At 30.3% G+C, this 19390-nt stretch overlaps 1 protein-coding gene and 1 long non-coding RNA gene across 4 annotated transcripts; one reads left to right on the top strand and one right to left on the bottom strand.

Moving 5' to 3' along the window:
- Nucleotides 1-109: 109 nt before the first annotated feature.
- LOC114120766 (terminal nucleotidyltransferase 5C) lies at nt 110-17969 on the top strand. 3 transcript variants are annotated; one of them, XM_027982787.2, is made up of 2 exons: nt 110-634; nt 15197-17969. In XM_027982787.2, the coding sequence occupies exons 1-2, from the start codon at nt 497-499 to the stop codon at nt 16499-16501; spliced, it is 1443 nt and encodes a 480-aa protein (XP_027838588.2). In that variant the 5' UTR covers nt 110-496; the 3' UTR covers nt 16502-17969. The 3 variants fall into 3 exon arrangements, with proteins under 3 accessions (XP_027838588.2, XP_027838589.2, XP_050054156.1); XM_027982788.2 differs by lacking the exon at nt 110-634 and adding an exon at nt 12561-12955; XM_050198199.1 differs by lacking the exon at nt 110-634 and adding an exon at nt 13001-13224.
- On the bottom strand, nt 13481-14518 carry LOC126549346 (uncharacterized). The gene is made up of 3 exons (XR_007603487.1): nt 14333-14518; nt 13656-14096; nt 13481-13579 (listed from the first exon to the last, which is right to left on the bottom strand). It is a non-coding gene; the product is annotated as an uncharacterized LOC126549346 (long non-coding RNA).
- Nucleotides 17970-19390: the final 1421 nt, after the last annotated feature.

Below are 19390 nucleotides of genomic sequence, written 5' to 3'. Positions count from 1 at the left end.
CTTATCTATCATATCATAAACGCACGACCTCCGTTTGAAAACCGGCAACATCGCATAGTCCTCCACCACCACAACACGACGACGTTACTACGTTAGGTCGACCACAAGCTGCGCCAATCGAAGCCATCGCCGCCGGTGAACAGCGCGGTGCTAGTAATCCGGACGTTTTTTTCAAATGAAAAAAATCGACATACAAGATAAAAGTTTACCGATTGACGAGTGACGATCGTAACACTCGGACTGTTTTACTTCACTGCTATTATAATTTTCGTCTTTATCGCCACAAACCCGCGTCTGTCTCAAAAATTATTATTAATGTTTTAATTACCTAGTTAACTTTTTTTTTTGTCGTTTTATTTTTTCCAAACTATTCGACGAAACTTTTATAAATTTAAATAATTTGATAATTAATCAAACCACTTAACTATATTGTTGGCCGTCTTTAGTTTTTTTCTTCTCAAACCAACTTGTATCTTTTCCATCAGAATATAACATTATGTGGAACGACGGTTACCATCATCTCAGTTGTAACAGAAACGGTATCTGTTCATTTTACAGAAGGAGGCATGTCTACCAAGACTTTCAGTCGAAAATGAAATCTGTCGAACAGGGAACGTCGTTACCTATAATGCAGGTCAGTGTAATGTGTGACAATAATAATAGTATAATTATTAATTACTAAGCAGTAATCAGTAAAATATATGTGACTGGCCGGCGGGTGGAATATTGTTGTCGCGAAATGTTATTAACATATTTGTATAAATATCGGTCGTACACCATCGGCATGACCAAGTTTGGTTCGGTCCGGGGGCAGACCACCGCGGACCGGTTACGGTGACCGGGTCGTGTGGCAATTTACTTGGTGGGAGGTTAGTAGGAGTAGGCGTTTGTATCGTTTGTGAACAGTTTTCGCTTTCTTTCTCCTTTTTTTAGCTTACAAGTTCTATTTGTGGTCCGGTGAGTCCGGGTTTTCACGTGTGTTTTCCTATATCCTATTATTTATTAATTATTATTTTAGTCGCCACTACAGGAATATGCCAACGTTGTGCGTTCTCAATGGAATACCTAATAGATAATATTTTAATTATTACTCGTTTGTCGTTAATGTTGTTTCCAATTGCTACGAAAGAATCTAAACATATACATTTGTGCTATTATTTTGTGTTTTCGAGTGTTGCGTCAAGAAATCTAGCCTAACCCTAGCGAGTAACAACAGGTCACAATGACCGCTCGTACCTTCGCCTTTTTCATAGACCGCAACAATACGTAAATTATTAAAAAAAAAATACATTTCAAATAATCATCAATTATATTATTTTATTTACGTTAAATAATGTTGCGTTTAACGAAATAATAATATCAACAAATAATTTTAAACTTTTATACCTATTCCGGTGGTTGGTGGTTTGTTCATAATTCATATTATAATACCGTTGGAAAACTATCACTCATATCAGCTGATGATGCATTTCAAACGTGATAAGAACATATGAGTCACGTCGTGTTCTTTTTAATATTTGTGTTACAATAATAAGTTGTAGTCTATTAATCATTTAATATATTATACACTCTCACATACACTTCCATTGGAAATCCTATGCATGGATAGGTCATTTTTGATTGAAAACGAAAGAAGTTATTTATAAATAGGTCAAATTGTTTTCAGTCTAAGTACTTACACAAATGTAAATAAAAATACTTTGCCGTGAATCCTAACCAAATTCTTGCCTCGGGAAACCGCCTATCTTAATCTACTTTTAAACTGGTATACAATGCACCGCTAATGATACCTGAAGGTTATGTTAGGTGAAATTATGAGCTTGGAAGTGAACATATTTTTAATTAATGTTGAACTACGATTAATGTGCTTTATGTAATTTAAATTTAGTTTTTTGATAATAAGCAGACTATTTAATATAACTTTAGTAATACTTCGTAATATAATATATGTAATATGAATTTACTCGATAAATTTTACCTTTTTTAAAAATTAAATTTCTAAAAATACCTATCGTATACCTATGGTATATTGTGATTTAAAACAACTTTTATATATTTTTAAAAAAATTGTAGGAGCTTTTCTACAGCTCTTTCTTTTATGAAATGATGATTTATTATGGGTTTTTTTCTCCCATTAAAAAGTAAAGCAAACCCTACCCAAACCCCATATTTTATGTTAAAAACTCAATTATGAATATTTTTCCACTTCAATAATTAGCATATAATTAGCGTGAATTTGCGTAACCTATTTTAATAACTTACACCAAAGGCCCTACTTTTAAAATATACTATTGTAAAAATAGGCCGGATTAGATGAATCGTATGCTGCTATTGAAATCTCATTTGTGCACGCCTATGGTCTATTGATGTTAGTAATATTTAGTTATGGATTAATTTCATGAGTCTTATTTTGTTTTGAAACCAATGATGTAATTACGTCACTCGATATTTTTGTTAAATTTATTTACTAAATTAATTTTCAAAGAATGTACTTTTTTTATGATAAATCATCAATGTGGGGAAACCCATTAGCATTACTTCCTCACATCTTGTACTGGTTTAATTATAAATGTTCATTAATGCCTATTAATATTTTATTTCCTTTTTTGGTTGCGAAGATTTGTATTGTATTTCTATTTGTTAAAGAATCAACTACTAAGTAATACTTACTAGTTAGTTAATAAATAATACCTACTTGTAACACTTCGTAAACTAACCTAAGTCTAACTTGATTATACTCTTATTGATTACTGTTTAAACTAGATAATACAAATATTTAGACTTAAATTTTTACTATCCTCATTAGTCCTATAAAATATAATGAAACTTAAAAGTTTTGAATTCTAAGAAAGTAGCAAGTATCTGTATTTCTTATTTTTCAAAATAATTGACGTTCTGAATTAAATATATCTATTAAAGAAATAAAGAATTCTTGAGCTATCCACATAATATTCTTATAGTTTTATAATAGTAGCTTTAAAATGATCAGTAAAAATATACCAATTGGTAAACGGGCAACGATCATACAAATTATTTTTCGTTTATAACTTGGTCATAAATTACTAATCTAAAGTTTGCAAAATATTTCCAAGTCAGAGTTTTATAATATTGATTGTTATTTGTACTGAATAAATAGATAAATAAAGACGTTATTACTAATTAGTATTTAGTAGTTTGGGCAGTCTGGCTATTCATATCAATAATTTAAAAAAATATTTAATTTCTTTAACCAAGAAGAAAATATATTTATTTATTAGAAGACAAAAAAAATAAATAAAAAAAAAAAACGTAAAATTTCCAATCTAATGGGTTTAGTTTATGTTGAAGTAAAAACAACACAGACATAACAGCTATTTCATGTTGTTTTTAAATTTAGCAACAAGTATGAATCGGCAACAAATTGGAAACTTTGCGTTTTCATCGAGACAGGTAAATCGAAATATTTATTATGTAAAATGTTTCTGTTGTTTTTTTAGGAAATGGGGTGCTGCATAGTTTAAATAAAATTTAGTAATTTTATAGTTATAGTTTCATTTATCTATTTTAAAAAACTCAAAAATATTCAGTATTAAAGTATTGATAAAACAAAAAATAGTTTGCTTTAGAAATTATCTAGGAAATTACTTTGATCAAATAATTTATTTTTATGAAGAAAAGTTGGTTAAACTTGATTCAGGACTTGAATCAAAATCTAAAATTTTAAAAATCTTGTTTATAAGTTGTTATATAATAGACTTTTTATAGATACCTACGTCAATAAAGTATAGTTTAATTCATCAACGTAGTTACGTAAATATTATTTATTAAAAATACAAAATATTGATTTTTATTACATAATTCTTGATTTAGATACTAACATATTGTTCCAAATAGGTAGCTATAGATACGCATTAATTTGAATTTTGGGATGAACTTACATGTAACTGTAAAATAAATGTTGTAAGATAATATTGATATTTATTAACCGTTTTGTTTTATTTTCACAAGATTTATATAGTTTTTGTGGATAAAATGGATAAATATTTTAAAATTTGAGTTTTTTGATTTTTATACTAGGTATTAAAATAACATAAAATATATTTGTTGGTCTGGTGTAAACCAAGCATAACATACTAGAAAACGATTAAAACATTTGAATTATTCTCAGTTCTATTTTTATACATTGTCCTGTATCGACGTTAGTGTAAATACGTATATTTAGGTATGCCACTTAACCAATATTACTATAGTAAAATTGGCAAATTATCGAGGGACAGCTATGAATATTATGTATTAAGCATACCTCATATGTTATTTAAACTACTATTTCATCAAATGTCATGACCTCTAATTTATGTTAACTTAAAATTTTAATAATTTTCTTCATTGCATTTATCTACTTGGTCGAAGTTTAATGTTTTAAGGTTTAGGTATGTTATTTTATGTTGAAAGTTTAATCTTGGATATAATAAAAGTTTTTAGGTACTTACAAAGTTTTCTTTACTCAATGTTATTTTTTATGTATTTATTTCTATTTTATATCATAATCATTATAGTATTAAACCTCGTATTACCTAAACATATTCCTTTTTTTTATTATTCAAATAAGTATTTACAATCTGCATTCGACGATACAATAAGCAACATTTTATAATAAAATGTACAATGCGTAATGACGTGATAGAATTAGGCATCCAATGACACTATTTCAAATACATACTACATTATAATTATTAGTTATAGTTATAACATACTCCCTGTAAACAAGTTTGTGTTGGGAAGAGTACCTATTTATGATTAGTTGATTAATCAACCACCTTAAGTATTTGGTTGAGAATACTCTGGATGAAAAAATAATAAATTAAATTTGTATTACATTCATACATTTTTTTTCCACTAAACAGTTTGTAGTTCAATTATAATTTTCTGGAGTGTTTAAAATTGATAAGATTGAACGTATAAAAAGTTTTTTTAACAATTAACTATTTTTAGTACTAATTCCATTTATTGACCACTGACAACTTAAGGTTTGCTTTCATTTCGATCTTATAGTGACTCAGTTCAATAATAATTATCATTTATAAATCTGCAATATCTGATGGCAGTTCATTACTGTTCATATTTAAATACTTAGTTATAGTAAATTAGTAAATATTTTATATAGTTTTAAAATATAACGTAGAATCATTATATTATACTGTTTTTTGTGGTGTACTATACTTGACTTCACACGAGTCATTTATTAGAAATATTCTAATATAAAATAATAAATATATAATATTATTTATTTTTATTGTCTGATGTCTAATAAATAGTATGATTTAAACCAATACCAAAATGTATTATGTAATTATTTTCAATTTAAGTAATTTATTATGTAATGCATTTAAGATAATAATTTGTTGAGTATTTTAAAAAGAAAAGTTGTTTGGTAGTTTTTGTTTTTCATCTGTTATAAAACGTAGTAGTTATGTACAATTTTGTCCCATTTATAGATCACATAAACGCCAACTGTCGTTAATGAGATAAACTAAAATTGGTTAGTTGTAATTATTGATGTACAATAAATTACTTTTAAATGCATTATATCAGCTATGATTGAAATTGTTTTAAGTAATAAATATAATTCCTTATTTTGTTGAGAAAGTTTAGTTATGTAGGTATATCCCAGTAACTTTAATAATTTTAACCGCACCTATAAACATAATATTATATTGATTGTTTACCTTGTATACTTATTATACTGAATCGTTCGAGACGTTCCACATTAGGAAAAAAATGTAATAGTACGTTGTTTTTGGCAGATCTATGTTGTACCCAATGACGTAGTAAGGTCATTCCTTCGGAAATTCGTTTTTATTCGCGGGACCTCGATTGTAGTAAAATGCACGTAAATAATATAGTACATTCTCTATAGAGTTGAGTTATTACAATACGTATAATGTATACCTAATCGAAAGTTACAAACTTATTTCAAAGATAAAACTTTTACTAGGTAAAAATATCATTGGTCAAATATAAAATTATAATTTATTGATTAAATAATATTGTATACCCATATTTTTATTTAATAAATACTTAACAATTACTAAAATAAAAGTACTTATAAAATGAATCAATTATTGTAAATATAGAAGCTTATTAGTATAGTAAAATTTGAAGTTACCTTATTGAAGTTTAAATGTTAAATAAATTTTGCGATTTTCATTAATAAATATAATACAATAATTGTGTGGTTTCAAAACTGTTAAAACTCGGATATACGCTACCGGAAAGTAAACGGGTCATCTCCTTCCGGTTGACGTTCCATAGAAGTTTTCCACCCACTACTTAAACAGTTCCTTAAATTTATATTAACAATGAAAATACAGCGGGGAAAGTATCATCAAAAGGTTTAGATGAGTTTTATTTTCTATGACGCCTACACGTATTTTAGATACCCAACTCCATATTTGATAACAATGTTCGACGATAGCATTTTCTATTTAAGCTGAAATATTCAACATAAATTAATTCATCTTTCTATTTATTCTATTTTATTATAATTTAAACTATACTGCACGACGTTATAAAAACATAATGTAATTTGAAATGTGTCCAAAAAATAAAACATGGTTAATCGCTATTGCATTTTTCTTTTCCTCAAATTCAAATTTATAAAATTATATATTTTATGTTTAAATTGTAGAATATCCTTATGCAACATTAAATATTCATAGGAGATAGTCGCAATAACAAAAACCTTTACCACCAATTACATCAATTTTGAGCCGCATAGTTAGCATGCGTTTAACCGCCGATTATACACGGGTACTGTTCAGGTATTTCGAGGCCGTGGCCATTCTCTCTTGAAAGACTAACTCACTACCCTGACATTGGTCCTTTATATTATAAAAAATATAATGTAATATTTTTGTTTTTCTTCTATTTCTTAAAAATTAGTGTTATATTTTAATATACATATTACGTGTGTCTATGTATAATTTATACTCTAATATACCATACATCATTTAAGTTCAAAATACATTATAATATACAATATTTAATGCGTTATGTTTATTTAAGTCAGGAGTGATCGGAGATTCAGATTAATAAACGGTTCGCATATTAACTCGAACGCTTGATTGTGTAATAACGCACGTTCTCCCGAAGACCTTGGTGGACACACTCTCCCCCACAATTAATCGACGGAGGAGAACCACCTTAAATGTTACCGTTGCGACGATACCAAACAGTTTTCTTTAAATGACCTAGCATGAGTCACTTGTTAGTTGTTGACAATAGGTTCGATTGAATCTAAATAATTCAGTTTACTACCTACCTATTTTGTAATTTATTTGTTCTGCAATCCTAAGACTGCTGATATATTTTTATTAACTATATTAGATAATGGATGTATGTAATAGTATATTATTTTAAATAATTTAAAATAATACCCACCGGTTACATATTCAGAAATTAAACATTTTAATATTACAATATTTCAAAAGTATTTTTATACGGATATCAGTTTATTTATTTAAATACCACTGCATTTTTTTTTATTTTACGCTTATAATATTAGTTATACTTAGAAAAAAGTAAATACACAGTGTTTTGTTGAAAAATTAAATATTAATTTTTAAATACGTATCATAAACTTTTTTTTAAAAATATATTATTATTGCTATTAGTACAATTATTATTAAATGTTAATATTATGGTTTATTTGATTTTAATTTGTTCATTATACTGTTTATAATTGGATATCGATCAATAATTAATATTAATATTTTTATATCTCATAGTGTAATAATGTTCAGCACTCCGCTGTATAATTTGTCATTTGACTACAGACAATAATTATAATTGTATTGTTCTCTTCTAATATCTATTTTTTAGAAAAAAAAGCTTGTGGATAGGATTATGGTTAGGTATTTTAATGGTCTTCTTCTTAAACCTTAATAAGTTCAAACAAGTAATAAGCATATTAAATTTTTACTCTTATTGATTTATTTTAAAACAATTTTTACTAAAAATAATAAAATATGTTTAATAGTACCGTTTAATTAGATATTTTATGTCTTTTTAAATTGTTTATTAATATCAAAAATTCTATTTTTTTATTGGATGTAGCATATTTGTGTACCTATTAATACATGTAATTTAAATGAAAATAAATTCTATTTCAATTCTATTTTAGAAACATTGTTCCGGAAAATTATTATCTTTGGAGTTTCGACTGCACTTAAATACTATATATATGCACTTTTTTTTTTCTGTTTGAACCGACGACCGGGAGGGAACCGCTTTCGCCTATATATATGCACTATATAGACTTATAGTGTATAGTGTACATACACACAATTAAAATTATTTAGTATTTATTAAATCTTTAGAACATAATATTATTATCTCACTTAGTATTTCCAAATCTATTTTTAATGCACTTCGATTTAATGTCAGAAGTACTTTTGATCATTATTCATTAAGTTGTATTAAGTTGCTACTGATTCTTTTTGTTTACTTTTATGTATTATGATGGATCAAACCGTTAATAACTTATACGTGTACAACTTTACGCGTAACTTATATGAATTTTTAATTTTTTTAATAGTAATAATTTGTGTTTAAACTATATATTTATTAATCGTTGAACTACCATTGTATATACAAAAGGCTAATAAAAACAAAATTATTATTGTTAATGTCTGATTTAGAAACCCATTTTTTAACATTTACAATTTCAATTACTGGCATCTTAGATTGGATTTATTTATTTGGAAATCGATGTTACGTTAATAAATATTATAGATTCCTTACAAATAGAGGAATGCGAAATGTTTTGGTTTATTTATTTTATTTCTCTATTGATATGAATAGTTTCTGTAGCAGAGAACCCAAGTGTTTTATTACTATTTTAAATAGATATTTTATAAAACATAATTTAGGTTCTAAATGATTTGTTAAACAGGACAATATTCAATTTTTTTTGTTATGCTTATGAATAAAAATTAATTTTCATTTAATAAATATCTGAATATTTTGAATAAGTATTAACTGGCATCTTTTATTAGATTATTATATTTTAAAAACTTAGGTATTAGACTCAAACAAAATAATTTATTTTATAGTTTGCTTATTAGATGACAGTAATAAAAGTATGGATGTAAAATCATTTTGGTCTTAACAGTATTAAAGTTATTTATTTTTTTTTAAATTCTTTTTTATAAGAAAAAAAGCGTTGGGAAAAGTATTATAGTGTTATGAATTTTAGTTAAGTGATTAATTAATTTATTTTATCAAATGTGTTACTTATCAGATCACCCAAACTGACGTTAGTTAAAAAAATAATTTAATTGTTTTTATTATTATTGAGTATTTTACGGGTAACACACATCAACCTGGTTTTATTTTTGGTCGAATTCATTAATATGTGAGTGAAGTTCACTAGGTGAGATAAAAGAATTTATGTTTGACATTTCAACCTTGAGAACTATATTAGAACATTATTATGCAACGGTAACCAACTGAAAATAAATTATTAATATTATGATTAGTCTATGAAATATTTTGATGTCCAATAATCAATATACTTCAATTTTATTGTTTAAAAATTAAAAATATTTTTCGATATTTCTAGCTTTTTAGTACAAAATTTAAATCATGTATTTTATGAAAAATTGCGTTTAATTTTGGAATTTTATTTGGCTACTATTGAATTATATAGTTTGATCTTATTGTAATTGTAGAAGTATTGACTGTATAGTTTCCAAATTTTTTTGTTTGTAGTTGGTTTTGAAACTTATGATTGGTTATCTATATAACCAGTTATTGTTTAATTTTTTTTTCTCATATTTAGTGAGTGGTACCCTTCGTGCACAAAATTTAAACATTTGGTGTTCAAAATTCAATTAATTGTGTACCACATTAAAAAATTGCACTTTTTTTTATGTGCTAAATAGTAATTTATGAGTTTTATGTCACTTAAATGTTTACATAATATAATATTAATTTAGTTATTATCTTATAAAAGTTTATCGGAAATCTAAATTTTTAAATAAGGTAAATTTGTAAAGGTTTGTAAATCTTGTCCATAGAAATATAGAATACAATAACAAATTTACATAAGTATCTGTTCTATAATTTATACTATACAGAATTTTTTTTTTGTAGATTAATTATTTTGAATATGAATTGTTACAATTTTTGTAAGTAAACACATCTGAATTGAATAGTAAATGTTTGTTGATTAATCATTATTACTCTACAAAGACATTTTTATATTAGGGTTATCGAATATAATGACCAGCAGTAGTGTTATGAAACGTTTGAAGACTTAATTATAAATTAAATTTGGCCTGATTATTCGTGTAAAAGTATCATCACAAATCATTTTAAATATCTCATAGGTGTCTAAAAAATTATAATGTTTGAAATTCTGAACACATGATTCAATGTTTTCCACTCAATTTAAATAGAAATCTGTATTCATGTATTAAAAATTATCAAATTTGTTTTGAATACTCATAAGGTGTTAAATAATTTGTTTTCCCCTCCAGTTTAGATATATATATATTCACTTGCGTTGGACATAAATATCTCATAAATATCCATAAAAAATATAACTTTAAAATTAGTGTTTTTTATAGATTAAGGCTATTAATTATTCGATGAAATTATTATCATTTATTTTTTTAACTTATTATTGTTAGTACTCAAGTACTTATAATCTATATAAACTACAGTATTTTTAATGGTTATTATGATATTGTCGAGTGTATAGTTTATAACAGCGTATTTTGCATTATGATATTGTTATTCTCAGCACTAATACAATATAAGCTATAGAAGAAATCGTATTAATTATATTATATAGTTAATTAGACAAGTGTTAGATTTTTAACGAATATATATATGTATAGTTTGAATAAAAAATTTTAAAAAAAGAATAAAGTATGCATCACTCATTAAAAATTCAATGAAATCATTAAAATGAATCAAGTTTAAAATTATTTTATAGAGACAAAAGTTAAATAATAAAGAGTAAATGCAAATGCACTTTTAAGGAATTTTGGAATATAGCTCCCGACCCGAATGGCAGTGTTGCCTATGACGTAGTTTTCGTCGTTCAAATGACGTCATATCGCCTGACGCCCACGCTACTCCCGTTGGCGTCAGACCATTTGGGATTATAATAAAAAAAGAAGGAATACATAAACCACCACTATCTCTCTTCATCCCTTTTCATTCCTGTTCCTCCTTCATTAAACGAAGCGTATTTTTGATGCTTACGTCACTATTTCCCCTTTTATTTATTTGTAATATGTATTCAAAATTACTGTAATAATATAATTATTAAAATATAATATTCATGAATACAATAGTTATTAGTACCTTGATAAATGATAAAGTAACCGTGTCGTGTGTGACTCTTGACCTGATATCACACATCAATTGATCGCTGTAAGAAGCAACATAGTTTAATCCCGCCAAAATAATCTTAAATTACACCTCTTCAAATTTGTCTTACCTTAATAACACAATTTGCATAATTAAAGAACATTTATTTTCAAGTTACAAAAAAAAAAAAAAAAATTGGCATGTTTTTAATTTAATTTTAAATTTATTAAATTTTAAACTTGTGTATTGAAATAATGTTGTGACGTAGGTTAATGTTAACATTTATTCTTAACTTTAATAATTAATAACTATCTATTACAATCTGTTTGTTTTGATTTCAAAACATTTTATTTCAATTATGTAAGTACCTACAAGTAGACGGTAACAAATAATACTAAATCGTTAAAACATTAACTACATTTTAGTCGTTGCGTTTATGATAAATTATAATTTATAATCGGCGCGATGACGTGCTATTATATTATGTGACCATACGGAATTGACTATACAACAGATGCGTGTTAAGGAATTTTTAGTGTAGTGGTTAGGCCGTTAGACAATTGTTTTTATAGATTTTCAAAGGGGGGAGATTAAGAGGTAGTAGAGTTATTTAAAAAAAGATTATACATAAAAATATACAATATTAATTATACATAATTAATTTTAATATACAAATTTGAATTATTTATTTAAAATGATTTAATCGACAAAGTCAAGTTTCACAGATCTTATAACCTCGTTAATCCATTTTTACTCTTATTTACATTCATCTTTACTCAACCACCCTATTTACACCCACGACCCTCGATAGATAATATTATTATTATATAGTCGCTGCGTTACGATGGGTAAGCAGCTCGTAGCTTGTATTGCACTAGACAGTGCCTGTCGTTGGCGTATAAAGCGGAAAGACTTATCTAGTAATTAGATATACGGCTGGTATTTATTTTTTCTGGCATCGCCACTCTACCGTTTCGCCTTGCCCTTTGAACGATATTTTTAGACCGTACGCGGTAACACCCGCGTGGTCGGCACCGTTCGGTCGCCGGCAGAGATTCGTGTACAATAATTACCGGTCTACACGGTAAATACCAAACGCGGCGGCGGTAACCCGACCGAGTGCGGTGGTGGTGTCGCTGTCGTCGGTACTGCAATGGGTGGGGATGGGGATCGGCTAGCGGGTCGTCGCCGGCGACGACTGATCGCGGATCAGCCGTGCCGTGGCAGTAGTTCCGTTTCGTTTGCGGTGTACGATCGTTACGTCGTGTGCGCGCGCCCTCCGGTCCGCTCGTCGCCAAGTAGCCGCTGCTACTGCTGCTGCTGCTGCCGCTGTCGTGTCGTCGCAGACTCGTATTTTTACGTGTTCCGCCGTCGTCAGTGATTCGAGCCGCGTGTGGTGCGTTCATCAAATTGACGTTAATTTTGCTGTTTAAAAGCAGCTCACCATCGCGCACCAGTGCAGGAGGAGGTAGAGTGTGGGCTCATTACTCTGCTCCTCGTCGAAATTGTGCAGTTCACGCCCGCCAGAAGCCGACGCAAAAACGCCACAGGAATTGGGGCGCGTATTATGATGGAAAAAGACCTGTGCCTCAAAGTACGACGATTTATACGATTTTTGTTTTTTCCATTTTCATCTACACATCTCTCACGAATTTTGAATTAATTATAAAATATTTGAATATCACGGTTTTTTTTATTGTTATTATATCCATGCATCGAAATATCCGCGCACGCGGTGTCCCGCCGCCGCCGTCGAACGTTCGCGAATTCGCACCGTTCCCCGCAGGGCTTTTCCTCTTCCCGCTACTCCGCGGGACGCGCCGCGTAGAATGTTCCAGAAGGTTCGTCGCCGCCGCGCCCACGGTAAGCGAGCAGCTGCTCTCGGATAAAACCTCTTCCTCGCCGCCCGCCGTGAATTTTTTCGTTTTCCTCGGTTTATCACCACGATGATATTAACAACAATAATATTATATTTTTAGCAATAATGATATCTCGTGGCTTGATATTAGTGTTCTTTAATAATAATATTAAAATAACCTACGTGACATATTGTTTCGTTTCCTAAACAAAACGTGAATGGTCGATATTTTTTCGCCCGTGTTTTTTATTTTATCGGTTACCGGAAATTCGATTACGGCGATAATATAATCGGACCATATGTGAAGGTCGTGCGTAAGTGCCTTACCGTGTTTTTGTATTTTCGTAATTTTTCTGCTATCTATCGTTAAAATGTATAAAAAAATAAGTTAATAAATTTGATTAGAAAAGTCTCATCTATAATTAAAATTGTTTACGCTGTGTAAAATAGATGTATTTATTGACTTGATTTAAACTAGGTAGGTATCTGTTCAAAATTATCTTTCTGTAGCGAGTATACTGATTGCATTCCCAATTTGTGAACTGTGTAATTTTGCAAACATAAGGTTGTTTACTGCAATCTACGTATTGTATATTTAGGCAGTTATTACGATCGTTATACATTAACAATTCAAATGTTGACCAAAAAAAGTACAATTCTGTATATTATTACCGTCCTTGACTCTTAATGTGCTCGCTATAGGTCGATGGAGCACAATGGTCCAGATTCGTCGACGTAATTTTTTCGTTCGAATTATAATTTTATGAAATTCACCTCAACGTTAGTAAAAACGTCGCCGTTGCTTAAAATATTCGTAGATACCTCTCTACCTGTCTGTTATTTATAAATTTTTAATCGTATTGTTTACGACGTCGGTCTAAACAATAAAATGGCAAGTAAACAATTTGTTGTAAAAATATAGATTATTAAGCTGTGTATTGTTTATTGGTAATTTTTTTAAAATATTTTATCGTATACCTATTATATTATGCGTTATTGCAAAAAAAAAACAATATCTACATGATTTCGACGTAATAATAAACTTGTGATTCCGCCATCGCTTTGACGTTTTGTTGGGTGCTATTGGTCACGATTTATTGGTGGAAAAATTACCTGCTAAATCTGTACGCGTGTCGACTGATCAGTACGTCACCATGCCGATCGTATTTTTTTTTTTTGTTTTCCGATGATTTCAGCAAACGCAAATTTCGGTTTACATTACCGCGTTTGTAACGTCATCGCGTGCATCATTCTCCGAGTATTTGGTCGTCACGGTTGGCTGTCATCGTCGTAACAAGTATTATAGTTGCTGGTAATGTACACCGCTAACCGTGTGTTGCCGACGGTGTGCACAGCTGCTGTGCCTATAGTTATTCGCGGACTCAACACCAATCGTTGTCAACACGACGTGCGTAAACACAAATAGTTAATAAATACGTGAACCAACTTGAATTGAAGTTCTCGCGCACGTATAGGTCTGTCATCTTTCGAATAGGTTTTTGTCATATTCTGATAGGCCGTGGTATTCATAGGGTGTCATTCACTAATCATGAAGTATATCAGAGAATTCACAGAGTTGGGTCGAGTTTGACTTTTGGCTACGTCAAACTAATTATACCCATGGAGCCGCCTTACACCTGTCGGTTTTAGCGCAGTACGTTAATAATTTTTAGGCACTAGCTAGTATGTGTTGTGTGAGGCTCGACGATTTGAAACATATGGCAACACACATGCTCCACTGGGGCGATGATTTCAAAATCGACCTTTCTTACAGCAGAATATATTACAATAGTATAACCTCGACCTTTGTTCGTTTGTCCTTGAACAACTCACCGGTTCATGTTTGTGTATAGCCTTTGAGTCGGTGCTATACCGCGTGGTTAGGGTTTACATACCGCAATTACTTGTTATTATGTTTTACAAATAGGTGTTTTATATTTGACTCGGTTAACCGTAACTCTGTTTTTTTTTTTACAGAACGGACGTCTAAACGTTTCGACAGACCTGAACCACGTGCGACCCTCCGCCATGTTGTCCACGTGCGATGATCGCCATCGCGGGGCTACCACCACCCCGGGTGGCCGCGCGCAACAAACCGATCTCAGCCGCCTGGCCGTCCTAAGCTACGAACAGGTGGCCCGACTAAACGACGTGATGGACGAGACGGTCAGCATCCACGGCCGTGGAAATTTCCCCACGCTCGAGGTACGCCTCCGCGACCTAGTGGCGATGGTGCGCGACCGACTGCGAGCTCAGGCCGCCCCCGAAGACGACGACGTCGCATTCACAACCGAACGATCTGCGGCACCGTCCCCGGACGCCGACGACACGTGCTTTCAGGTGCGGAGCATCAGACTGAACGGCGGGGCGGCTTCGCACGTGCTGACCACAGACACCCAGCCATACAACGACCTGGACCTGATATTCAACATCAGCCTGTCCGGAAACCGAGACTTCGACCGCGTCAAGTCAGCCGTGCTTCGGGCACTTGTTGATCTGCTGCCGGAAGGTGTCAGCCGCAAGAGAATGACGCCGTGCAGCATCAAAGAGGCATACGTTAGCAAAATGGTCAAAGTAAACAAGGACGGTGATCGGTGGTCGCTTATATCGTTGGGCACGTTGCCGGGCCAGAGGAACGTCGAGCTCAAGTTCGTCGACCGGATGAAGAGGCCTTTCGAGTTCAGCGTCGACTCGTTCCAAATCGTGCTCGACTCGCTGCTCTTGTTTTACGAGTGTTCCAGTGGCGTGCCGATCAGCGAAAGCTTCTACCCGACCGTGGTCGGTGAGTCCGTGTACGGTGACTTCCGGGATGCCATGTACCACCTGGAGAACAAGCTGATCGTCACCAGGAATCCGGAGGAGATCCGGGGAGGTGGGCTGCTCAAATACTGCAACCTGTTGTTGCGCAACTACGCGCCCGACTACGACGGTGATGGTACCAAAAAACTGGAGCGGTATATGTGCTCCAGGTTTTTCATCGACTTCTCCGACATACACCAGCAGCGCGCCAAGCTTGAGAACTATTTGAAAAATCATTTTTGTGCGCCTCAAGAGGAATACATGAAACTCCAGTACCTCAACGTGTTGAAACAGGTGGTTGAGGAGAGCACGGTGTGCCTGATGATACACGAGAGGCATCAGACCTTGTCGCTGATCGCCGAACTATCGTGGCGACTGATGGCTGGTCAAGGCATGTACTACTATTACCATCCACAGCCACAGCTGACCATGTCCATCGGGCACCATAGCCAATTGCCGGCACAACTACATTGCCCTTCATAAGTGTGTTTGAATTTGATTTTTTTTTAAATTTTATTATTATTATTTTATTAGAAAAATGATACGTTTAACAATTTAACAACAAAATGTTCATCATATTATGTTATTATATATATACATGATCTCTAAAAAAACAAGTCTCTCGCACTCTGCTCCGCCCGTTAGCCCCCCTCTATATCTCAACAATTTTTTATTTGACATCCGCGTAACGGCGCCGACCCAGTGAACAAATTTTCACGTTTGTATGTTGTCCGTACGACTTAAAACGATTTATCTTTAAATGTCTGTTAATTTATTTAAATTGTTGTTTAATATATTATGATAACGCATTCGTGTTTTACATACATTTTCCGTTTATAAAATGTATTAGGCTTTTTAGTCTTTATGAAGTTGAACAAAAAAAATTTTTATACTTACTTTCGTTATGTACTTAATTGGCTACAATTTTTTTTTGCGTTTTGGCAGCCATCGTTGACTATTGAATATTATATATCATATGAAACATAAAAGGGAATACATTCTGCAGTATACAGAGCGAAACGGTCAACAAATGAAACACCAAATTTATTATTATGTTATTAATTTTTCTAATCCAATCTTTAGTTTAAAAACAAAATAATATTAATATATATTTGTACATTTATCTATGATTCGATAATACACTAGACGATTAATAATATTGTATGCATTTTATCGCACACGTCGTATTATAATAGGGTTCAAATCAATCCGCAAATTCCATCATAAATATATTTATATGCTAAGAAAAAATGTTTTGGGCCCGAGTATGAGAGACTTATTCTTATTATTTTCTTTTTAATATATATATATATAATATACACCCATACAAACACACAAACCACGCGCATACTCAGTATAATTACAAAAATTTGTTGTTCTACTCGAAATTAAAAAAAATATATTTTAATATTATATCACGTGTTCGTGATGTTTTCTCGACCGGTGAGATTGTGTGTACTGCGGGGGAAAAAAAACTTAAAAAAAAAAATATGTCAACCGGTAAACCGCGCTGAAGTTTTAAATACAATCGTATAGTAATATATCATTCTTTTATAATATTATTAATCGTCTCCCTTACAAATATTATGTGTGAAGTTAATCTTTTTTTATTAATTAAACTCTCCCCCCTCAAAAAAAAAAAAAATTAAAATAAAAAAAAAAAAACAAAAAAAATTTTAATTTAATTAAACATCTTATTTATAACATTGCATTGTTTGTAATAAACATTCCGATTTTTAAAACGTGTAAATAATTATAAATATTATAATATTACGCCGAGAAAAAACATTTACGAAAAAAAGATGAACACCGTCGTGACGTTCGCGCGCACCATCTCTCTACTATAGTCTGTAAACCACGTGATAATTAAAAAAAAAAAACAAAAACCAAACATCAACAATTTTTCATTAAAGGCGCGTACATTATTTGGTAAATACGGATTATAATATAATTATTATATTATCCATATAATATCAAGCGTGTACCGTAATTTGTTACAATTTAATTTGTATGAAATATGTATAAAATATAATCGTTTATATATTTATTTTTTTTATTTAAAGCTTCCAATCCAATGTTTGTTCAGTATTAAAACTTTAAAAAAAACTATGTTAAATTATTTTAAATATATTCATCTAACGTCTTTTTATCGAGCAATTCTGAATGTCCTAGAGTTATACAATGTTGTGATATTATTATGTCAATCTATTATTATTATTATTATTATTAATTATTATATTATAATCATCATTATATATTATTATATAAATATATATTATTCTTATTATATATTATTGTTATTATAAACTTAATGTAATTTTCTTCTTGAATTATGTTGTTTTCATTGTATTATCGTCTGTGACGATATATTCTCGGTTATTGTCCGTCTGCCGAGATTTGTACGTAGTACGTACTAATATAAGTACACATCTTCCAGTAATAATAATATTATATAATTATTATAATTGATACCCTTCCCTTTTTCTTTTGTTATATAATTACCAGATTGGCGTTTAGAGTGAAACCACAAAAATAACGCACTGTTTGTAAAAAAAAAAAAAAAAAAATGTTTATATAAAAATAATAAGGCTGACGTCTTTTTAAGTTTTTCTCTTTTACGATATTATGTGTTAATGAAAAATTTAAAAGTATATTGATGATATTTTACATATTATATTCAAAATATTGTTACGAAAAAGAAAACCATTAGCGTTAAATCATTTTTAAATAAAAGAATATTTTAATTATTATTAGATAGTCTTTGTTTATAGTGTACTATGTAATAATATTTTAAACAAAAAATAAACCATTTTATTTGTGTAATAATTATTTTTTGTTGATTTATTGGATTGCCTTAAATTTACATATTATAGATGTTCGCACATATACGTTTTATTTTAAAATAATAACTAATATTGCATAATATCATCGTGCACAACCGTGATTTTCGGTCATAAAAGGTAGTTTAGTGTTTTTATAGCGATATTATAAGCAAAACGAGTCATACAATTTTTTTATACTGCCAGATCAATGGGTGGTATCAAGCATTTAAAACACATTATTTGGTCGGCGAAAAACATATAGTCGAAAAATCATTAAATCCTCTGCTGAAATTATTGAGTAGGTTCTACCTATACAAACTGTATAAGTGTGAAATGAAGAAAAAGTGCATACTATAATATTTTATAAGTTATAACTATATACACTTAATCGTCTGTTGAATGAAGGTAAACCCACACATGAAAATTCCAAATTACTGTGTATACGAAATGCATTAAGCGGAGGTTTAATAGAATTTGTGGCTTACATTTCTATATTTAAGTACCTAAAGCTTGCAAATTCATGTTATTTCAACACGTTTATAAATATTTT

This window comes from Aphis gossypii, chromosome 1 (assembly GCF_020184175.1).
Source record: "Aphis gossypii isolate Hap1 chromosome 1, ASM2018417v2, whole genome shotgun sequence".
NCBI lineage: Eukaryota > Metazoa > Arthropoda > Insecta > Hemiptera > Aphididae > Aphis > Aphis gossypii.
This window is presented reverse-complemented; position numbering and strand designations above follow the sequence as displayed.

Bases quoted from the DNA above. Each gene is read 5' to 3' on its own strand.
- LOC114120766 (XM_050198199.1), top strand. From the start codon at position 13,072: ATGCATCGAAATATCCGCGCACGCGGTGTCCCGCCGCCGCCGTCGAAC. The intron at 13,225-15,196 runs GTAAGCGAGCAG...TTTTTTTTACAG, and splicing joins TCGTCGCCGCCGCGCCCACG to AACGGACGTCTAAACGTTTC.